This window comes from Plecotus auritus (assembly GCF_963455305.1).
Source record: "Plecotus auritus genome assembly, chromosome: 4".
Lineage (NCBI taxonomy): Eukaryota > Metazoa > Chordata > Mammalia > Chiroptera > Vespertilionidae > Plecotus > Plecotus auritus.
Genome location: NC_137775.1, coordinates 78548479 through 78573005, shown reverse-complemented (window position 1 = coordinate 78573005; position 24527 = coordinate 78548479). Strand labels below are relative to the sequence as shown.

Here is a 24527-nt window from a genome sequence, read left to right as displayed (position 1 = left end):
AGTTGTAAATAACATTGCTATGAACATAGGGGTGCATATATTCTTTCTGATTGGTGTTTGGGGTTTTTAGGATATATTCCTAGAAGTGGGATCACTGGGTCAAAAGGAAATTCCATTTTTAATTTTTTGAAGAAACTTCCTACAGTTTTCCATAGTGGCTGCACCAATCTGCATTCCCACCAGCAGTGAACTAGTGTTCCCTTTTCTCTGCATCCTCACCAGCATTTGTTTGTTGATTTATTGATGATAGCTATTCTGACAGGTGTGAGGTGAGATCTCATTGTGGTTTTAATTTGCATTTTTCTGATTACTGACTTTGAGCATTTTCTCATATGTCTCTTGGCCATTTGTATGTCCTCTTTGGAGAAGTGTCTATTCAGGTCCTCTGCCCATTTTTTAAATTATATTGTTTGTCTTCCATTTTTTAAGTTGTATGAATACTTTATATCTTTTGGAGATTAACCCCATATCAGATGTATCATTGGCAAATATGTTCTCCCATATAATGGGTTCCCTTTTCATTTTGATGGTGGCTTCTTCTGCTGTGCAGAAGCTTTTTATTTTGACATAGTCCAATTTATTTATTTTTTTCTTTTGTTTCTCCCATTTTGCTTTTAAAGATTGACCTCCTGAGAAACCAAGATGGCAGCATAGGTAAACACCTAAACTGCTGCCTCGCACAACAATATCAAAACCACAACTAAAAGACAAAACGGACACCATCCAGAACCACAGGAAAGCTGGCTGAGTGGAAATTCTACAACTAGAAGAAAAGAGGAAAGCACATTGAGACTCAAGAGGAGCTGCAAAAGGCTGAGGTACGGAGACGTGCATGCAGAGAGGACAGGCTGCTGTGTGCACGGGCTGCTGAGTGTGCGGCTGGCTTTCTAAAGCGGGAGGGACACGGAAGCTCCCGACTGCACTGAACTCCAGTCCCGGGTGAGACTCTGGGAAACCAGATTCATTCGGGGGGAATCTGGACTATCAGGAAAAGAGAAAGCACACTGAGACTCGGGAGCTGTGGAAGGCAGAGGTCCAGAGGCGCGCGCACGCAGAGAGGACTGACTGCTAAATGCACGGGAGGCTGAGTGCACGGCTGGCTTTCTAAAGCGGGAGGGAGATGGAAGCTCCCGATTGCGCTGAACTCCAGTTCCGGGCGAGTTTCTGGGAACCCAGACTCATTCGGGGAGAAACTGGACTGTCTGGCAGAGGGCGAAACTCGAGGGTGGCTTTCTCTCAGAGGTGCTTGTAGCGATTACTGAGGAACACTGAGACCCAGGGGCCTCATAGGGCAGGGCTGATGGGAAACCAAGACTGTCTGCTCCGCCCTGAAACTCCGCCCCATCCAAGCTGAGCACAGAGGCTTTTGCAATTTTGCAAGTCTTGTCTCATAAGGCTGTCTCCAGCACAGAAGTTCTCCCAGCGTAAACACAAAGGATCCTCACAGCCAATTGGCCTGGAGGTCAATTCCTCCCAGTGATACCAACAACAATCAAGACTTAACTACAACAAGACTGTGCACACAGTCCACAAAGGGGTGTACCAAGAGTGTCCACCTCAGGTAACTGGGAAAGCTGAGCCACTGGGCCCTATAGGACACCTAGCACACAAAGCTACTCTATCAACTCAAGGAAGCAGCCAAAATGCGGAGACAAAGAAACAGGTCACAAATGAAAGAAATGGAGGAAAGCAAACGACTGGATATAGAGTTCAAAACCACGGTTATAAGGTTTTTCAAGAATTTCCTAGAAAAGGCCGATAAATTTAGCGAGACCCTCGAGGATATGAAAAAGGACCAACTAGAAATTAAACATACACTGACTGAAATAAAAAATATTATACAGAGACCTACCAGCAGACTAGAGGACCGCAAGAACCAAGTCAAAGATTTGAAATACAAAGAAGCAAAAAACACTCAGCTGGAAAAGCAAAAAGAAAAAAGAATCCAAAAAGTTGAAGATAGTGTAAGAAGACTCTGGGACAACCTCAAGCGTACCAACATCCAAATTATGGAGGTGCCAGAAGAAGAGAGAGAGCAAGATACTGAAAACCTATTGAAGAAATAATGACCGAAAACTTCCCCCACCTGGTGAAAGAAATAGACTTACAAGTCCAGGAAGCGCAGAGAACCCCAAACAAAAGGAATCCAAAGAGGATCACACCAAGACACATCATAATTAAAATGCCAAGAGCAAAAGACAAAGAGAGAATATTAAAAGCAGCAAGAGAAAAACAGTTAATTACCTACAAGGGAGCACCCATACAATTGTCAGCTGATTTCTCAACAGAAACTATGCAGGCCAGACGGGAGTGGCAAGAAATATTCAAAGTGATGAATAGCAAGAACCTACAATCAAGATTACTCTACCCAGCAAAGCTATCATTCAGAATTGAAGGGCAGATAAAGAGCTTCACAGATAAGAAAAAGCTGAAGGAGTTCATCACCACCAAACCAGTATTATATGAAATGCTGAAAGGTATTCTTAAAGAAGAGGAAGAAGAAAAAAGTAAAGATAAAAATTATGAACAACAAATACATATCTATCAACAAGTGAACCTAAAAATCAAGTGAATTAAAAACCTGAGGAACAGAATAATCTGGTGAATATAATGGAATCAGGGGCATAGAGAGGGAGTGGACTGATAATTCTCAGGGGGAAAAGGGTATCGGGGGGGTTCAGGAAGAGACTGGACAAAAATCATACACCTATGGATGAGGACAGTGGTGGGGGGGAGGTAAGGGCAGAGGGTGGGTTGGGAACCGTGTGGAAGGGAGCTATGGGGGGAAGAAAGAGTAACAATTGTAATAATCTGAACAATAAAGATTTATTAAAAAAAAAAAAAAGACTGAACTCCACCCTTTGCTTGGTTTTAAGTATGTATGGAATGCTACGATAGAACATAGTAGTAATGGAAGTCAGACAAATGGAAATGGTCAGGAGACACAAATATACATATGAAATAAACTCAGCATTTTAATAGAAGTAAAAACATTAAATTTAATTAAAATGAGCAAATATTGAAACATTTCACCAAAGAAGATCTATTAGGTGCTAATAAGTGCATGAGAAAGTGCTCAAAATCATTATCATTAGGTAAAAGCAAATTAAAACTTAGAGATACCACTTTTAGACCCACTAGAATAGTTATAATCAAAGAGACAGACAATAACAAGTATTAGCAAAAATAATACTTGCAGAAACTGGAACCCTCATGCATTGCTGGTGAGAATGTTAAATTGCACAGCCATTTTGGAAAACACATAAACTTACAATATAAGCTAATTATTCAACTCTGGGTATCTGCCCAAGATAAATGAAAACATATCTCTACAAAAAGATGTTAAGCAAATATTCATAGCAGCATTATTTACAACTAGAGGCCTGGTGCACAGATTCATGCACCAGTGGGGTCTCTCAGCCTGACCGGCGATCGGGGCTGGCCAGAGGGAGGGACCACGGGAGGTTGGCCAGCCAGGGGAGGGGGGGACAGTGAGAGGTTGGCTGGCAGGGGGAGGGGGGACCATGGGAGGTTGGCTGGCTGCAGGAGGTTGGCTATGGAAGCACACTGACCACCAGGGGGCAGCTCCTGCATTGAGCATCTGCCCCCTGGTGGTCAGTGCGCATCATAGTAACCGGTTGACCAGTCATTCGGTCACTTAGGCTTTTATATATAGAGATAGCTAAAAATTGGGCAGAGAAATCCAATGTCCATCAACTGGTGAATGAATAAACAAGTGTGGTATACTCATAGAATGGAATACTATCTAATAAAGAGGGAATATGCTAATGGACCCTCACGACGTCGCAAAGATGGCGGTGCCCACAGCCAATAAGGAGGTAATATGCTAATTGAATGCACCACCCTCAAAGATGGCAGCGCCCAAAGCCACAAGATGGCTGCGCCCAGTCCCCTCAGCCCTGCCGGGGCGGCAGGTGCATGGCAAGGCCAGTCCCACCCCTAGGCAGGCCCAGGTGCTCCGCCTGCCTGCCTCTGGAGTCCCCCAGTTCCCTCAGGCCCCCAGCCACCCCGAGGCACCGGCAAGCCTCAAATGTCGGCTGCCCAGCTGCCCAGGGCCAGCCTGAGGCACAGGCAAGCCTTGGATGGTGGCTTCCCAGCTGCCCAGGGCTGCCCGAGGCTCAGGTAACCAGGGCCAGCCGAGGCTTGCACTGCCGGCAGTGGCAGCAGCAGAGATGTGATGGGGCATCGCCTTCCCCTGATCGCCAGGTCGCCTCCCGCCCCTGAGGGCTCCCATACTGTGAGAGGGGGCAGGCCGGGCTGAGGGACCCCCACTCCAGTGCATGAATTTTCATGCACCAGGCCTCTAGTTCAGTAATAAAAATGAACAAACTACTGATACATGCTACAATGTGATACATATTACAACCTGGATGAACCTCAAAATCATTAACCTAGTCCTAGATGAAAGAAGACAAATGCAAAAGATATATATTCTATGATTCCACTTACAAGCAATGTCCAGAAAGGCAACTCACTAGACACCAAAAGCAGATTAGTGGTTGTAGGGCCATGGGGTAGACACATTTCTCACAACTGCAAACAGGCATGAGAAGTCATTCTGGGGTGACGGAGAATAATCTAAAACTGGAAATTATCCCTCAAAAATTTTTTTGAAAAATTGTTAGGCCTAGAAATTTCAGGTGGACATAATTTTCATATATATAAAAGCCAAGGTATTGGAAAAGACTATCTAGGGAAAACAATAGAAAAAGCTTAGAATGAGTGCTTTGGGCGGGGGGGAATGAGTGCTTTGGGGACAGTAGACATCAGCAAGCTAGAGGTAATTCTAAAAATGACCAATGATAGATTGCAAAAGTGACCACAACACTATGCAACTTCTCTCATCAGAACTCTATTTCCACCACTCCCTGAGACTTGCTTTGTCCAAGACAATGTGTGAGCAGAGCTACTGTGAGTTCAGAGCCTAGACATCGAGAGGCCACATGCACTCCGACTCTTGCTGCTTTTGGAACTGGAATCTGATCACATATGAACAAACTTGGGTTGGATTGCTGGAAGAGGAGAGAACACGTACTGGCAGAGGAAAACTGAGTCAGCCAGAAGCTAACCAAAGGCACGTAAGAGAGTTCCAGCTGTGCTGAGCCAAGCCTGACTCAGACCAGGAAAACTGCCATCTGAGCATAGCCCAAACTGCCAATCCCCAGAACTGTAAACTAAATAGTTAATGTTTTAAGTGGTTTGTTACAAAGCAGAAGCTACCTGATACACTAAAAAGGAGCTGTTGAATAACACACAGAAGTATCCTAGGAACAAGAATATAAATGCAGTCAATGAGTTGGGCTCAGGTCTTGGAATTGTCAGTCAGTGTGGCAGAACAACGAACAGCATGAGCAAAGTGAGAATAAAAGAGAAAGCTTCTCTATATAGTTGATTAAGGGTCTATAGTGAGTAGAAAGGTAAGTGAAGTTAAGTACAGACAGGCTGAAACCTAAGGAAGATTTAGGACTTGCAGTCCTGATCAGGTAAGGAAGAAACTCACCAAGAGCTCATAAGGAGGTGCAGACAGGCAGGTGTGTGGTCAAAGAGAGCTATTTTAGAATTCAAGATTTGGAAGTTAGAGCAATTCTAAGACATATGCATGGGTCTTAGATGGATGAATGAATGGATAATTAGGGAACTATAGATAGATACTTGTCCATTTCAACTAAGTTGTCAAATTTTGGACATAACATTGCACAAAATATTCTTTTATCCTTTTACTGTCTGTGGGCTCTGTAATTATAATGTCTCTTCCATGTGTCATACCAGTGATTTGCGTGTGTTTTTCTTGATCAGTCTCGCTTACTATTTATAAACTCTAATTGACCTTTTCAAAGATGCACCTTTGGCTTTGCCAATTTTTTCTATTGTATGTTTTTTTCTCTCTTCTATCAATGTCTGCTTTTATCTCCAGTATTTCCTTCCATCTACTTTGTGTTTACTTGGCCTTATTTTATCCCCTAACGTTGAAAATTTGTTAGATTTTAGAGCTTTCTTCTGTTCTATTATAACCAGTTAAAGCTATCTGTTTTGCTCTGAGCACTGCTTTGGCTGCGTCACACAATTCTGAAATATTGTGTTTTCATCATCATTCAGTTCAAAATATTTTCTAATTTTTCCTGTGATTTGTTTTTTGATGCATGAATTATTTGGAAGCATGTTATTTCATTTCCAAATAGCTGAGATTTTCCTAGACATATTATTGTTATTGATTCCTAATTTGATTCTGTTATAAGAATCAAGAATATACTCTATATGATTTCAATCCTCTTAAATTTAAATTTATTGTGACATTTTTTAAATATATTTTTATTGATTTCAGAGAGGAAGGGGGAGGGAGAGAGAGATAGAAACACCAATGATGAGAGAGAATCATTGATCGCTGTCTCCTGCATGGACCCTACTGGTGACTGAGCCCATAATTTGGGTGGGAATCAAACCATGACCTCTAATTCATAGGTTGGCACTCAACCACTGAACCACACCAGCCGGGCTGCTGTGACTTGTTTTATGGCCCAGAATATAATCTGTCTTTGTGAATGCATCATGTAAGTATAATATTCTATTAATATCACTTAGGTCAGGATAGTTGAAGGTTATTAAGATCACCTATATCTTTACTGATTTTCTGTGTGTATGTTCTATCAATTGCTGAAAGGATGTTAAAATCATTAACTATAATTACAAAATTGTCTATTTCTCTTTTTAATTTTGACAATGTTTAAATTTTGCATTTTGAGGCGCTATTATTTGGTACAGACACAGTTATGGTTATGTCTTCCTGAACAATTAGCCCTTTTAGCATAACGGAAATCCCTCGTTATCTCTGTTAATACTATTTACCTTGATATCTATTTTATCTGATTTGAATATAGCCATGCCAATCTTCTTAAGCTTATTGTTTGCATCATTTATGTTTTTCCATTCACTTTCAGTCTAACTGCATCTTTAAGTGCATCTTTTATAAATAGTATATAGCCAGATCTTGCTATTTATTCATTCTGATCATCTCTGTCTTTTAATTGAAGTGTTTAGTCTATTAATATTTAATGTAGCATAAATATAAATCGAAAATAAAACTGGAATTTAAGAGAATAATGCTTTCAATTAGCCTGTAATCTATGTATTATGCAGTATTAATATTTCGCAACATATATAGTCTATATAGTAAGTAGTTGCTCAATAAAACCTTTTTTTAAAAAAATAGTCAATAACTAACCAAATGTAAAATTCATGACTGCTAAGCAAAAGAATTTTACCCACAGTGTAATAGTTCCATCTAATAATATGTCAAATTTCTGGAATATATGATGTCTACACACAAGTCTTAGTTCAAACGACTTTGACATTTAAGACTATGAAGATAATGTTGTAATAGCAATTCTAGCATCCTTCCCCTGCAAAATTATTAACAACAAGAAAATGATTGGACATGAGCAAGGTGACATGCATATTGAGGTTAAAATCAGAGTCTTTAAACAGCAATTATAGGACTACATTCTTTTGCCTATCCTCATCATTGACTCTTTGAATTGTCTGAATGTTACTTTCAAGTACAGTAGTCTTATCCTTGTAAATTACATATTAGAAAAAAAATTCACAAAGAAAAAACTTTATAAAAACTAAACAGTAAATGAAATTAAACTGCTTTTTCCTGATTTTATATCCGTTATTTAAAATACACTGGCATTTTATAGATATAATGTTGTTTCTAATGCCTTCTTCAAGCTCTAATACACCACTTCATATAAAATGTAGAAACCTTGCAATCTATAGGGAGTTCCTTTATTTCCCTGTATTTCTCTACACTATAGCTGTCAAATGTATATATTTATCTCTGTATAATACATATTATAGAATGTTATAACATATCCTATATAATAAAAGGGTAATACGCAAATTGACCCTAAGGCGGAATGCCCAGGATTAACCGGTCACTATGATGTGCACTGACCACCAGGGAGCAGACGCTCAATGCAGGAGCTGCCCGCAGGTGGTCAGTGCACTCCCACAGGGGGAGCTCCACTTAGCTACAAGCCGGGCTGATGGCTGTGAGTGCAGCCTCTCCCGCCTCCTCAGCAGCACTAAGGACGTCCAACCACGGGGAGCAGGCCTAAGCTATGGTCGGACATCCCCCAAGGGCTCCCGGGCTGCCAGAGGGATGTCTGACTGCATCTTAGGCCCAATTCCCCAGGGAGCGGGCCTAAGCCAGCAGGTGGACATCTCCGAGGGGTCCCGGACTGCAAGAGGGCTCAGGCCAGGCTGAGGGACCCCTCTAAGGGCACAAATTTTCATGCACCGGGCATCTAGTTCTATAATACATACTATAGAATATGTATGTTATAAACCCCACAAGACAATATTATAATTTGTGCTTTAAAATTATATGTAGTTTTTAAATTAAGAGGAATAAAATAGTATTTTCTACTTACCTTGACATTTGGCATTTCTGATGCTCTTTTACTTAAATTCATCACTGCATTTCTCAAAACTAGTTAATAAAGATTACCAAAGCACATCATTTGGCCCTCACCAAGCATGAATGCATAAATTACACATTAAAATTGCCCCTGATCTTTTCTCTTAAGATCATGACAGTTAAAGCAATACCAATTGATACCTATGTGATTGTAAACAAAACATAAATGCAGGCACTAGAATTGGGTGACAATACTGGTGATAAGGTACATTAGTTACAAGATAATTCAGAATATACTTACATTGATTATTTTCAGATTATAAACTAAAATGAAAACATTAAGTATTAAAAATTTTGTTCAAAACTGTCACATCAAGGGATGAAAATCTCTTCAATAATGAATAAAAATGTCAGGGAATATTTTCAACTCATTTTTTAAAAGTTCCTGAATCTGTATTTTCTAAGTAACCATAGGATGTTAACCAAGGCATAACTGTATGTCTGAGATAAAAAATGAAAACCATCTGTTTCTTTCCCTTTAAGTAAAAGAGGGATACAGTAATATTTAGAAAGTTACAGAATCCATGGGAATTGAAAATTATGCTAACTTGTAGAAAATGTTTAATATTCATTCATTCCAGGAACATTTAAGCTTCACTCTGTGCCAGACACTGAGCTAAAAACTAAAGATTTACACTACCTTCAAGATACAATCTTATAGGAAAGACAAAAACAAAACAAAACACACACACACACACACACACACACACATCCACAACCTCAATTATGATTATGAGGAGTGAGCTAAAAGAGTTTCCTGGAAGAGATGAGCTATGAACCAGATTTTAAAGGACAAACAGGAGTTAGTCTTTTGTGCCCAAATATTTTGTTGTTGTTCTTATTGTTGTTGTTGGGTGAGTGGGCAGAGAAAAGGAAGGGGAATGGAAGTTTTCCCAGTTGGAAATACCATGGACAAAAACAATAATCCTAAAAGGTCATGGTCCATTTGGAGAATTACAAGTGCGAACAAATGGTTAGGTTAGAACTATCACAGGGACATCAGTATAGGGATCTCTCTGATGTTTTATTAAGAAGGTTGTCCTTCATTACCTTGAAGGAAGTGGGAAACCACTGAGGGGTTTTATTATTTTTTTTTTTAATCCTCACCTGAGGATATTTTTTCCATTGCTTTTCAGAGAGAGTGGAAGGGAAGGAGAGAGGGAGTTGGGAGGAGAGAGATGAGAGAGAGAGAGAGAGAGAGAGAAACATGGATGTGAGAGAGACACATAGACTGATTGCCTCCTGCACGTGCCCCAACCCAACAACCCCCAACCCAGGTACATGCCCTTGACCAGGAATTGAACTTGCAACCCTTTAGTGTGCCAGCCGACACTCTAACCACCTTGCCACACTGGCCAGGGCACCACTGAGGATTTTAAGTAGGAGAGGAATATGGTTTACCCAACCCTTTCTTTCTTGTCTACCTCTACTGCAGATGGAAAATAAAAGCTCATATGCCAAGCTTCACTCGAATGTGAAAGATGGCCTTGTGACACAGTTCTGACCTGTCAAGTATAAGAAGAAATCTAACTGAAAAGGTTTCTAGCAAAGCTTTTGAGTTTTGGCTGGCTCTGCTCCTACCCCTCCTTCCTTCCTTGAATTTGGGAATGATGTCTGGAACCATGCCAGCCATCCTGGAACCAAGAGGGAAAGGCCAGGATTATCCCAAACACACTAGCAATGACACAGCAGAGCAGCTCAAGCAAAGCCAGCAGCAGCTCTAGACTTTTTGTGACAAGAGAATATAAATCCCTGTGTATTAATAACCCATTTTATGTTGAGATTACTTGAATATGAATGTCTCCATGAGTGATAAAAGTTTTAATAATTAATTTATATTTTAGAATGATCCTTATGAAATTAGCGTGTATGGATTGGGGATGGGGAAGCAGGGAAGATCGGCCCTAATCACAGGCCAGGCCTAGGGACCCCACCCATGCACGAACTTAGTGCACCGGGCCTCTAGTCAACATATAAGTAGGAAGAAGACCTTGTATAGGAACAGAGAGAGACATGGCCAGAAAAGAAGAGGAAGGTGTTGAGTAAAGAAAGTATTGTCCCTCCTGGCCAATGTGGCTCTGTGGTTGAGAGTCAACCCATGAAACAAGAGGTCAGGGTTCAATTTCCCGTCAGAGCACATGCCCAGGTTGTGGGCTCCATCCCCTATGGGGGACATGCAGGAAGCAGCTGATCAGTGATTCTCAAAATTGCTGTTTCTCTCTCCCCTCTCCCTTCCTCTCTCTGAAATCAATAAAATTATTATTTTTTAAGAAAGATATATTTTATGCCTGGCCAGCATGGCTCAGTATTTGAGCATTGACCTATGAACCAGGAGGTCACGGTTTGATTCCCCGTCAAGGCACATGCTTGGGTTGTGGGCTTGATCCCCAGTGTGGGGTGTGTAGGAAGCAGCCGATCAATGATTCTCTCTCATCATTGATGTTTCTATCTCTCTCCCCCTCTCCCTTCCTCTCTGAAATAAAAAAATATACACACACACACAAAACTCTGTCTTTCAGAAAGCTTGCATTTAAAAAATAAATAAATAAAGTCACTTAGGCTCCTCTGTGATTTCTAAATTTCTAAATCAAATATATCAGTCTTTACCATAATTGATACTGTTGGCCACTGATTGCTTCTTGAAACTCTTCCACGTTTTTGGACAATCCTTTCTTTTAAAATACATGTTTTTTTAAAAATATGTTTTTATTGATTTCAGAGAGGAAGGGAGAGGGAGGGAGAGATAGAAACATCAATGATGAGAAAGAATCATTGATTGGCTGCCTCCTGCACACCCCACACTGGGGATCGAGCCCACAACCCAGGCAGATTGACCAGGGAGTCGAACAGTGACCTCCTGGTTCATAGGTCGATGCTCAACCACTGAGTCACACTGGCGGAGCTTAAGTGACTTTAAATAGCAGTAGCAGCAGAGGCTCGGTTATGAAGCTGAGGAGTGAATGAGAGGTGAGGAATAGGAGGTGACAAATAAAGAACCTTTTTCAGGAAACTTCTCTTGCCAAGAGAAGAGCTAATGGTATAGAGAGGTTTGTATTGTGGTTTTCAAAAGGAAGCATGTATGATATTTATATATAAGGGAAAGGAGACCACAGAGAGGGCACAATGGCAGATAAAAGAGGAAGGAAGGACTAATGGAACATCATCCCCCAAGAGATGAAAAAAAATTTTCCACAAAATAAGCATAAACTATTAGCACGGAGGACAAATGAATTTTCCATTGGACTGGGAGGGAAGTTTAAGATGCAACTTAGTTTTTAGAGGCAAGAAATGAATGGTGCTGTTACCTGATGGCACTGATGCTCACTGTGAGTTAAAAGACAAAGGTCACTGGCTGAGGGTGGAGAAGTAGGCTAGAGGATCTGAGGAGGGTGTACTGGTTAATAAAGCGGATTTTGTAATCAAAGAAAACACGATAATTTCAAGAGAAACATCAAAAGTGCTTTATTCAAAGTAATGTCCATCACTAGCTACACATTTTCTCCATCTTTCAGGTAATTTGTGGACACCATCCCAAAGAACTTTTCTTGTTTTGAGGCAAACCATTCAGAGACCCAATTTTCCACTTCTTCGTATGTTTTGAAGTGCTGCTCAGAAAGTGCATGTGCCATCGATCGGAACAAGTGGTAATCCGAAGGAGCAAGGTCTGGTGAATACAGCGAGTGGGTTAATACTTCCCAGGAAAGATCTTTTAAAGTGTCTTTAACTGGTTTTGAAGTGTCTGATGGTGCGTCATCATGAAGCAAAATTACTTTGCTGTGTCTTCTGGAACATTCTGGTCGTTTCATGATCAAAGTGTGGTTCAAATTGATTATTTGTTGTCGGTAGCGATCAGTATTAACAGTTTCACCTGGTTTTAGAAGTTCATAATACACCACACCTTCCTGATCCCACCAAACACAAAGCATTGTCTTCTTTCCAAAGCAATTTGCCTTGCAGTTGATGTTGATGGTTGACCTGGATCAACCCATGATTTTGTGCATTTGGGATTCTCAAAATAAATCCACTTTTCGCCAGCCACAATTCGATGCAAAAAAAAGACTTCCTTGCATGCTGTTGAAGCAACATTTTACTGATGACTTTTCAGTTTCCCACTTGTCTTTTGTTCAATTGATGTGGCACCCATTTTCCTTCCTTTCAAATCTTTCCCATTGCTTTTAAACTATCAGAAATTTTTTGCTGAGCAATCTTTAATCTTTCTGCAAGTTGTTTTAGAGTTTGACACGCATCCTCATCCAATAATGCTTGTAATTGTTGGTCTTCAAACTTTTTTTGGTTGACTTGGATGTTCTTTGTCTTTCACATCGAAATCATCACTTTTAAAGCATTTAAACCAGTGTTCACAAGTATTTTGAGATGAAGCATGTTCACCATAAGCTTCCCGAAGTATACAATAACTTTCAGCAGCACTTTTCTTCAAAATAATGAATTAAAACTTCCCGCAAATGCTCTTTTTTCGGCACGAAATTTGACATTTTTAAGTGTAAAAATATCTATGATGTTAACACCTTCAGCAAATTTGACATATGAAGTTTTAAAGCTTGTTGTCAATACAACAAAATAGCATACATATCAAATTGCATATATATCAACATATGTGTAATTCCATCTATTGAAAAAAATCCGCATTACTAACCGGTTCACCTAGTAAACATTTAGACTAATTCTTGTGGAACAGGAATTTTCAAGGAAGAAGTTTAAATATAGACACATTTCAAATACTTTATAAAAGTGTAAAGTATTTCATAGCTGATAAAAATGACCATGTATATAATGAAATACCTGCAAGTTTATTACACTTTGCATGAGGATTTGTAATGAACACTGAACACATGAGCAGGTTGTCACAAATCCCTGGACATATGGGGTCTTCAGTCAAAATAAAACCCAGTGATGCTTGTGTGTTGGACCTGCAAAACATGGTACCCTGCAAAAGTGCAGCCTCGGGTGACCAGAAAGGCCCACAGTGAGTCATGTTCCCAGGCCCTCCACACTACAGCAGAGGCCACAAGTCGGCATTTTCCTCCAAAGTGAAAAGAAGAGTGATCAGGCTGTCTCGCCATAGTGCTAGAAAAGAAATAAATAGGCAAATCTTGCTTCTCTTGGAAGGGCTCATCTGATGACAAAAAGGTGATATGACTTTGGGTGGTGGGCACACAGTGCAACATACAGATCTTGTAATGTGGAAATCCACACCTGAGACCTATATGATCCAATTAACCAATGTCACCCCAATAAACTTAATTTTTAAAAGGGGTCTCATAGCAGGTACCCTCGAATCAAACGTTATGTCAAAGGCTTTTGTCAAGTGTCAAGTAGTATACAAAAATTATTTTTATTGTAGTTGGAACCTACTTATATTTCCAGCTCTATAGTCCTTTATGCAATATCAAGAATCCTTCATTCTAATCATATTGGTGTATTCTGAGCTCTGAAAACAGGCGTGCCTTCCTAAATCTTTGTGTATTTTCATGCCATTCTGCAGGCCTGGGGGTGTTGCTCTCATTCTCACTCCGTCTAGCTAGATACTACCCAAACCCATGCTTCAGCATAAACATCACCTCCTCTCGGAAGCCTTCTCTGATCGCCTCAGCTAGAAGCAATTATTTCATCAGAACTATTCCAACCATTACTATTGCACATGTAATTTGTTACTTTGTACTTAAGCTGATTATATTTTTATCTTTGCCTGCCTTACGCTCCTAGAAGGCAGGAATCATGTTTTACATATGCCTTTTTAGCATGATGCTTTGCACATACCAGAAATATGGCCTGTTTCTTCTGGAAGTTGCTTCAGAGATCATCTTCATGTTACTAGTAAGGACACCAAACATAAGTCTTGGAGACACTAAGAGACTTGACCAAAATCACACAGTTAATTAATAGCAGGGCTGAAACCCAAAATCAGGATTTTTGAACTCGATTCCTGTATTTCTTTCATTAAGCCAATACTTGTCTTTGTCAGCCTGGTTATATTTTGTAATCCAAATCTCAAAAAGAGTCATTGTTGAACCTTATCGTTAGACAAAGAGTCAAACTTCTCTGGAAAAGCTTTTGTTTCAACATTCATTTAAGCCAGTGGTTCTCAACCTTTCTAATGCCGCGACCCTTTAATACAGTTCCTCATGTTGTGGTGACCCCCAACCATAAAATTATTTTCATTGCTACTTCATAACTATAATTTTGCTATTGTTATGAATCGTAATGTAAATATCTGTGTTTTCCGATGGTCTTAGGTGACCCTGCTAGTGGTTCTCAACATGTGGGTCGTGACAGATTCTAAGCAGTGGTCGGCTCGCGAGCCGCGGTTTGCCGCTCTGTTGACTAATGAGTTTGCCGAACACTGATCTAACGCAGTTAATTAGGTTGGATGCATGAAAATAAGTGTGTGTTTTTTCCCCTTCCTTCTTTTATTTACTCCTTCCAGCATTCTGTTTTGTCACCATGTAGCTAAAGGGTAAATTATATGGTAGTGGTGACCCCTGGTGTAATAAACCTCTGTGAATAAGGTGAATTTTGTACAAATACACTGGCTGCACTTATACACCTCGGCCTCTAATGTTCTCGTCACATTTGTGACTCATAGTTGGAAAGAGCACAGCAGTTCAGTTACCGTAACAGAAGAAACCAGTAACTATAAAATTTCAGCACTGATATTGGGAGTGACCTAGAACTAATCATCAAGGGCATGGTCTATACCTCAGAACCTTTGTTAGCCCTGTATCTAACATCGTATGTAATTTAAAAAGCAAGTGTTTATTTTAAAAATAATTTAGTGAAGCTAAATGAGCACTATATGTGTAGAGTTCAAATTACAACTAATTTAATTAGCACAAATTAATTTAGACTTGAAATTTAATTCTAGGAAAAGAATTTGTAAAGATAACCTAATTGTAAAAGATAACTAAATAACAAACTCTCATTTTTTTTCTAATCCATTAAATTAGGTAATTTGTAATGAAAGTATAAATGTAATGAGAAGCTGTGAAATGTGATTATTTCACTGAGCTTCTACCATGGTGTGGTACAGGGACACTGGGAATATAATGAGGCCAATAGGGTTTGTGTGGACCATCCTTTCATCTAGGAGAATGTGAATTATCACTGGAAAATCCTAAAGCAGTTGCCTATTCAGCTTTGTAAGAAATGTCCATTAAAAATGCACTCAAGAGAGAAACCAAGATGGCGGCATAGGTAAACACCTAAACTGCTGCCTCGCACAACAATTTCAAAACTACAACTAAAAGACAGAACGGACACCATCCAGAACCACAGGAAAGCTGGCTGGCTGAGTGAAAATTCTACAACTAGAAGGAAAGAGAAAAGCTCACAGAGAATTGGAGGTACGGCAAAGGGGCTTTGTGCGCGCAGAGAGGAAGGGCGGCTGAGAGCCTGGCTGACTTTCTCTGGCGGAAGGGGGAAGGAAGCCTCCGACCGCACTGAACCCCAGTTCTGACTGCACTGAACTCCAGTTCCGGGCGAACCCCTGGGGACCCACGCTCTTACGGGGGGAGTCTGGACTCTCGGGCGGAGACTCGAGCTGGGAAAGGCAGAAGTCTGAAGGCGCCGCGGGCCAGTGCGCACAAAGGCTGCGGAGGTTGCCACAGGCTTTCCCTAGTGGAAGGGAGTCAGAGGATTCTGACTGCACTGAGCCCCAGTTCTGACTGCAGTGAACCCCAGTTCCAGGCGAGCCCCTGGGGACCCACACTCTTGTGGGGGGAGTCTGGACTCTCGGGTGGAGACTCAGGAGCCGGGGAAGGCGGAGGACTGAAAGCGTGCGCGCGCACGTGCCAGTACGCACAAAGGCTGCGGAAGTTGCCACAGGCTTTCCCTAGTGGAAGGGAGTCAGAGGATTCTGACTGCACTGAGCCCCAGTTCTGACTGCAGTGAACCCCAGTTCCAGGCGAGCCCCTGGGGACCCACGCTCTTGTGGGGGGAGTCTGGACTCTCAGGCGGAGACTCGAGCTGGGGAAGGCGGAGGACTGAAAGCGCACATGCGCGCAAGGGCAAGGCTGACAGGAAGCCAAGACTGAGACTCCACCCCATCCAAGCTGAGCACAGAGGCTATTGCAATTTGGCAAGTCTAATCCTATAAGGCTGTCTCCAGCACCGAACTTCTCCCAGCATAGACACAACTGATCCTCACAGCCAACTGGCCTGGAGGTCAATTCTTCCCAGTGATACCAACAACAATCAAGACTTAATTACAACAAGGCTGTACACACAGTCCACAAAGGGGTGCACCAAGAGTGTCCGGTCAAGGGCACAAGCCCGGGTTGTGGGCTCAATCCCCAGTAGGGGGGCGTGCAGGAGGCAGCCAATCAATGATTCTCTCTCATCATTGATGTTTCTCTCTTTTTCTCCCTCTCCCTTCCTCTCTGAAATAAAAAAATATATATATTAAAAAAAAAAAAGAATTTCAGGCATATTGTTAGTCTCTTAGCTGTGAGTGGCAGTTAAACACCATGGGCAGACCAAACGCAGCTAGGGAATTCTTGTCTTACTCAGTCCTTATCTTGCTATGTGACTCTACAGGAACTGCTTAACTTGAGTTAACTCTTTTGGTTCCTTTACCTGAAATGGGAAGTGAAGACATTTACTCAAATCCTGATAGACATAAAACACACTCTTCTCCCTACTCCCATGAAACAAGGCTCCCCTTATTCTACTGAGCTGATGAATAGGGATCATTTACCACTGCTCACACTGGGTATTCTCAAAGGGCCTTATAATTGTCTTCAGTCTACTGAAGTACTCCCAAGACTCTTTCTCATAACCTAATGGTACCTCAATTACCCATATCACTTTCTGAAATTTCCTTAGAATCAGGATAGTCACTGCCTGATTTTCGCCACAGGAATCTAGAGTAACAGTTAACCATTGTATAAAGTCACAGCACAAAACATTATAAATCCTCAGGAAAAGGGCGCTTCTTAGATAGAGAATGGTTTCTAGACTGAGTCCTACATCAGTGTGAATTCACTTCTCTTCATTAGCAAGTTAGGACTTAATTAAATCACTGTACAACTTCTTTCTCTGCATACACAAAACCCATATTCCTGTTTATCTAATTGGCTTTTTTATCTGTCAATGAATTAGAGTTATACTGTTCAGCCCTTGCTGGATGGATTAATAATTTCACATTCTCATATGTTAATTACTAAAATTTAGAGGATTATTAAAAAGCGAATAAAGACAAGTTTGCAAGTAAGTGAAAATAAAAAGGGTTGGTGGTGGTTATGGTTCCAAAATATCTTATCAGCATCTATATTATTTATTTCTAGCTTCCAGAGGAAGAACCTGAGTTGGAAAAATGTGTTTATTCTACACGCAGTGAAGAATTCCTCTACATTGTAGCACCTGTCAGAATGTCCTTCCTTTTTAAGGCTGAATAATATTCCATGGCATGGATACGCCATGTTTTGTTTACCCTTTATCCAATGATGGACACTTGGGTTGTTTCCACCTCTTGGCGATTCAGAATAACGCTGCTATCAAATGGGTGTAAAAACATCTCTTTGAGACTATACTTAATTTGGGAGCTGTTTGCATACAGCTCTTTCTCCTACAGAATTCAAAGCAGTTATTTTCAAATCAGTCTCCTTGAGTTCTGAGTGAACACAGTGAATATGATAGAGACCCTATCCATCCCTGGCTGATGCTGAGTATCTTATCTAACCTGCCCAGGAGGGGTTTCTAGGATTATCCCCACTTAATTGATGAGGAAACTGAGGCATAGAGAGAAACTCGTCCCAGATCACACATTAAGGAACCCACTGGAGCTCCTCAGATGAGAGAGATGTGGTTTTCTCCCCTGCTGCAGAACTTCCCCAAAGCAAACCAGTGCCATGGTTTTCCTCCCTGGAGAAGTATTCCTCTATCTGGGAAGGAACATCCTGAAATTGCCTACCCAATTGGACTCCTTGCAGGGCATGTGGATAGAAGAAGCAATATCCTCTGCCAAGTAAAGCAGTAAAGTGCTAACTGAACTTCTTCCATGTTGTTCAAGGGCTTTCCCAAAGCTTTTTTTCCATTTCAAAATGAGTCAGCAGATCCTAACCTCATTTTCCTCACTTGAACACTATGGAAATGTTGAACATGAATGATCTACTTACTGAGATTGGAATGACGGACAAAAAGACACTGAATTCTTACTTCAATATGATTATGACTTGTCAGAAAATGAAAAGTTTCTTTGATCGTTAATTATTCTGCAGCAACTACTGCTAAAAGGCAACAAGAATATCCATTCTAATTTTTTAATATCCAAAAACTTCAGAGGTATTTCTCAAGGAGAAAATTCCACAGGAAATGGCATTCTGATAGAAAGGGAAAAGGAAAAAAAATTCCCTATGCTACCTTTTAGGAAAAATGTTTTATTTGTGGTAAACATAAAACAGTGATGAAATATGACATTCTCATGCAACACAGTCTCAGGATTTTCACTTATAAAAGAACATTCTTAGAGTAGTTTATCGGTGGAACTTGGTATGAAAAGGAACACAGGTAGCCCATCAACAAATTAAGCTAATTTTGTATTTGATTTTCTGAGGAGAAAAATATTTAACCAAATCTATTTCATTATAATTAGTGACTCACATTTTTAATACAAACTCCAATTTTTTAGAAAGATCAGTAAGAGATTCAGCAAATGTTGGATTCTGAGCAATGTCCTGAGAATGTACATTTTTATTTTCTGCCCAACTCTGAGTTCTATTTGCCCAGTTATGGGAACTGGCATCCACTGAAGAATTTTTCATTCATTTAATAAATATTTCTTAAGAACCCACTCGACCAGGCAGTGGGGATACACCCCTAAACAAGAGGGATATGGTCCATGCCCTCGACGAGCTCACAGTTTAGCAGATGAGACAAATATGAAGTCTCAACAGAATGTTCAGACTGTACCAGTATTCTTGTGAAAAAAGTTAAGGCATTAAACAACTGGTCCCAGCATTCCTAACAAAATGCAAGTTTGGGACAAATGTTTAGTTAACTGCAAGATAACTAAACAAGAAATAGTTCTGTTTCATTTTTTTTCTATTTGTACTTTAGTTGAAACACCTGATGGCAAATAAAATAATCCATATCAGGCCTAGCTGGTTTGGCTCAGTGGACTAAAGGGTCCCAGGTTAGATTCCAGTCAAGGGCACATGTCCAGGTTGCAGGCTCCATTGGGCAAGCAGGAAGCAGCCGATCAATGATTCTCTCTCATCATTGATGTTTCTCTCTCCCTCTCCCTTCCTCTATGAAATCAATAAAAATATATTTAAAAAGATAAATAGGTGTCTTAAAAAAAAAACCCATAACAGGATTATTGTTCTTGTTCTATCATTTACTTAAATGGAGCTGTATATATCTTTTTAAAATCAAAATCCTAAATTTTGAAGTTTGCACCCTGATCATTATTTTTGTCATATCTATCTGGGTTATTCTATTAAATTAATTAGATATTTAAAAGTGTTGCTTTATGATAGACACCATTTGTGTTGTTCCCCATAAACTTGAATTAAGACTTTAAAATTTGCAGATTTTTATTTTTACGCATTTTTTAATTCAGTTTTACAAAATGTAATAATACCTAACCAGTACTGAATGCCTACTATGAGCTAAGTGGGTTTTTCCTTTATTAAAAAATACTTCAAAAAATGTTCTTAGTGATTTTTAGAGAGAGAGCAAGGGAGAGGAATAGAGAGAGGGAAACATCAATGAGAGAGAGACATTGATTGGCTGTCTCCCCTACTGGGGACTGAGCCTAAAACCCAGGTATATGCCCAGACCAGGAATCAAACCGGAAACCTCTTGGCTCATGGGTCTATCTATGCTCAACCACTGAGCCACACCAGCAGGGCTAAGTGGGGTTTCTTACATAATTACTTGTAAACCCAAAATCTTCCCCCTACAACCCTGTCAGTCCTATCAGTTCTATTTTACAGATGGGGAAATCGAGGTGCTAAGAAACTAAGAGAGTTTCCCAGCACCACACTGCTAATTAGTGAAAAGCCGGAATGCACTGTCTGATTACCTGATTGGTTTAATTTCTTCTCTTAAGTATCCTAAATTGAGCACAGAGTCCTCACCCTCCAGGGCTACATGCAGTAGAATTATTCACTGGGCATTAGAATGCTGTTATAATATTGCAGTTAAAGCTTTCAAACAACCAGAGTCCAATAAAACACCTAGGGTGCAATAAAACATCTGATTAACTAGTGAAATGAACTGTGAAATAACTTCTCAGGTAAATGACAAGTAAATGGAGGGTATGTAACTATGAAGTTTGCTAAGATGAATAAACCAGAACAAGCAGTGAGACCAGAAACCTCCAAGCCTGGCTGTGTGAAACTCTCGGGAAAAAAAAGGGGGAAATATCTCACACTGAGTGGGGTTGGCCTGGAAACTCATAAAGAAATGTTGGGTTGGGGGGAGCTGATGTTTTTGTTTTGTTTTGTTTCCTCCCATCTTCATTGGAGCTGGTGCTGCAGGAGTCCCTCCCACTCTCTGCACCTTCCCACCTGCTCACGGAGGGACAGTCCACATTTTGAGAGTAGAGGCTAGGATACAGGACCTGATAAAGCCCCATCACTACCACCATCACTTTCCAGAAACCATCAGATAGCCCCAATAAAGCATGGCGAGCTTTACCAGTGAGTAGCAATGTAAACCTGAAAGTCTAAAATGAAGTGCATATGGACCAAACTGCTCTGCACTAACTTCCTAAAAGCTCTTCTCTGCTGTTGGGATATCCGAGCGAACAACCCCAGCTGAGAGCACCCAGGAAGCTTCCACGGGCAAATTACAGATTTTAAGGGACGCTGAGAGCCACCCGGAGGCTAAGTTTTGTAAGGTCTGCAGTGCTTTTAGAGGCTGTCTTGCCCCCTCGTGTACAGCGGCTCCACTACACACAAAATTTGCTAAAACTGTTCGCTGGGCACTAGTTCGGTTGGGGACGGCATGCCCGCCATGCAATGCCCTACTGGTTTCTTAACACGCATATGATTAATATGGGTACTCTGGAAAGAGAACTTCTTCTGACCTTGAGCGTGCGCGCTAAATAAATTACCTCAGAACGAAAGTGGTGAGATCTCATAACAGCATCTGGGGAGAAAAGAGAAAAATGAGACTTCATTGAACTCCCTGCTCTTCACCTGCCGAATAACTGATGACTTACCTGGGGGGCGAGGGGTCGGGAAGGCACATTCCCGACGCCACGAATTCAGTGGGGGCATCCTGTAGGGCGGGGAGGTTACTAGGCCATCAGTCTCTAGGTGATTTCAACAAGAGAAGTTTCAAGGAAAGTTCTGGGGGAGCTGGGGAGCCCGGAACTCTCCATAAAGAAAACGATGGATGGGTGAAGAGAGGCTGCCGCAACACCGGACTCCGCTCCGATTACCCTCACGGGCTTTAGCAAACTGACACTAAGAATTTGCGTCCATGCCTCTCCTCCCAGCATTCAGCATCGCTGTGCTCTTCCCAACCCAGGAGATTGGAGGAAGGGGGTGAGGGCCAAACGGGCGAGGGACGTTAAATCCATAAGCGTCCTCAGCTTGGGGAGTGGGCAATGATGGAGCTAAGGGCAGTAGCGCAAAAGCGAGCGAGCCGCGCTTCACTCTCCCAATGGGCTGAAGCCACCCGGCGTGTCTTACCTCTGCTCCTGGAACGACCCGAAAAGACCGATTTCATCGGATGCCTCCCTTTCTGGAGCTTGCGGTGCCAGCAGCAGAAGAAGACGATGGTGGCGATGGTGCCTAGCAGAAGCAACAAGAGGAAGAGGGCACATTGGATGCTGTAGGGTCTCAGCAAGACCAGGAAAGCTGCGGCGATCATGGTGCGGGCGAGGCGGGGGCAGCTCGGCGGCGGGGCTGGAGGGCGGCGGCACAGGCACCCGCGCTGGGCGCACGCCGAAGCGGCGGGCACGGGCGAACGCGGATCAGCGCGTCATGCCCGGCGCACGCGGCCCCGCGCCCAGCCCAATGGCTGCACACCCCGCGCTAAGCGAGTGATCCAGGGCTGCGGGGAGCGCTTGCCATGACTCAGCAGACGGCGACCAGGCTGGGAATTGGCGGCGGAGAACCTCTCTCCTCCCTCCCCAGGCGCCTCCGCCCCCGTCCATGCGCAGCCCCTAGGCGCAGCCCCGCCGGGGACGCGGCGGGCGGGGAAGAGCAGCGCTGCCGCCGTGGCCACCTGGGCCCTGTGCATCGTCTTACGGCCGCCGCCAGCCTCGGCATCCCACAGACCGGCGCACGTGGGTCGGGGCGGGGACGCTGCGCCGAGCTGCAGCCGCGGCGGCCCGCGGGGGGCGGGAATGGGGCGCCGTGGCGGGGGCTCGCCTGATGACATCACAGCCGGGCTGCGGCAGCGCGGGCGCGCGGACATGGCTGCGGCGGCGGCGGCGGTCGCGGGCTGCGCTCGGGCCTGAGCGCCCAGCGCCCTCCTGTGGGGCAGCCCGCCAGTCCGCGCCGTCCGAGAGTGCACCAGCCAGGGGCCTCTAGGCTCCCCGTCGCTTGGGGCCTCCGCCTATCCAGCCTCCCTTGGCCTAATTGCAGGGAGCCTGGCGTCAGGGGGCGCCAAGGAGCCGGGGGGCGAGGGAGGGAGCCTCGTAAGGCGCTGAGGGAGCCTCCAGGCGGTGCTACCCCCTAACCTCCCATCTCCCCGCTCCCCGCCCCGATGTTGGGGCTTTGGAAGATGCTGCCGGGTGAGCTATTGCTTGCGGGAGGGAGGGTTCCTCGCACGCTCAAGCGTGAACACCGGGAAGGGGCCTTCCCTGGGAATTGGGGTCCTCCAAGAACAGGAGGCCCACCTGTCTCCAACCCCTTCTAACTGGGAGCGCTCCCCAGTTGAACGCTCCGATCCGCAGACGTGAACTGTTCCACCACCCAAACTTGGTGCAATTTCCGCAACCGAGAAATGGGCACTGTAGAGCCTCTTGGTATCCTTGCGTTTACCGTAAAATCTGCCTCATTTAATGCATTTGCAAGGGAGGGTCAATTTCAGATTTAGGGAACTGGCAGATGAAGGAAGTTGTGATTGGCTAGTAAATATTTGGAGGAGAAATTTTTTAGGGAATGTGAAGAAATGATCTGTCACACAAAATGCACACATTACCTCTTCTCTCCCTCTTGCCCCTCCCATTTCTTCATAACCCACAAAAAGTATATTGTAGTTGATGGCTGGGAGAGATTTTTCAGGGGTCGCTGATGCAGTGCCAACGCAGAAGGTATGGCGGGTGTGCTGCTCTGCGCCTTTCTGTGGACGGCCACCGCCACCTGGCCAGAAAGCCACCGCTGCGGCCGCAGTCTGCAGCATCTTGCTGCCTTGGCCCGCCGGCCTGGTGCCGTATCCCGCGCGCCTTTTGCTGCTCCCAAGGCAATGCTGTGTGGAGCTGGGTTTTGTTTGTTTTAATTACTTGCATAAGGAAACTGTGATTGTAATGGCAAGGTAACACATTAGTGCATTTGTGGTGTTTCTAATAACTGCTAAGGTGGACTCTTCGGAATATTTAAGAGACTGAAGGAATTGTGTCATAAAAAAAGTAATTTGTAAAATTCTGAAAAGCCAAGAATCCATGACAATGCTTAGGTTTTGTTATTTGCTTGAGGGATCTCAATATCGCTGTTGTTTGCTGATGATACAAAATCAATTGTACATCTCTGCATAAAAGCTTAACCATTGATGTTCTTTTCCATTTTAACATATTAACATGTGTAAGCATTAAAGGAAACTCAAAAAGGCATTGCCTAATGCATTTTAACATATTACAATGTGTAAGCATTAAAGGTGACTCAAAAAGGCATTGCCTAATGCATTTCTTAAATGCTAGATTTATAAACATGGGAAACAATGGATGAAGGTTTTGGGTTTTTTTACTTACAACTTGTTTCCAAAAACAAAATGAACATTCAAGTTGTTGATACACTGCATCTCAGTTGGAGGTTGCAGGACCTTGCTTGCAGAGGCTGTATAAGGTGGGAATGTTGAATGTCAGATTGTAGGCTGCACAAGTCCGGAGGCT

At 42.6% G+C, this 24527-nt stretch overlaps 2 protein-coding genes across 14 annotated transcripts in view; one reads left to right on the top strand and one right to left on the bottom strand.

Annotated features, from left to right (window-relative positions):
- Positions 1-22762, bottom strand: part of DST (dystonin) — a 458265-nt gene extending 435503 nt beyond the window's left edge. For 4 of the 9 annotated variants that reach the window (XM_080664697.1, XM_080664701.1, XM_080664693.1 and 1 more), the window contains exons 1-2: positions 22162-22762; positions 21552-21613 (exon numbers count right to left, since the gene is read on the bottom strand). In XM_080664697.1, the coding sequence (XP_080520823.1) occupies positions 21552-21613; positions 22162-22342 (243 nt within the window). In that variant the 5' untranslated portion in view covers positions 22343-22762. The remainder of the gene's footprint in view (positions 1-21551; positions 21614-22161) is intronic. The other 5 variants (XM_080664696.1, XM_080664698.1, XM_080664699.1 and 2 more) reach the window with 3 other exon arrangements.
- The window catches only part of BEND6 (BEN domain containing 6), a 62487-nt gene continuing 60375 nt past the window's right edge, over positions 22416-24527 (top strand). For 2 of the 5 annotated variants that reach the window (XR_013960416.1, XM_080664707.1), the window contains exon 1: positions 22857-23210. The gene's annotated coding sequence lies outside the window, so the exon portion shown is untranslated. Of the gene's footprint in view, positions 22761-22850; positions 23211-24527 lie in introns of those variants that run through there. The other 3 variants (XM_080664708.1, XM_080664709.1, XM_080664706.1) reach the window with 3 other exon arrangements.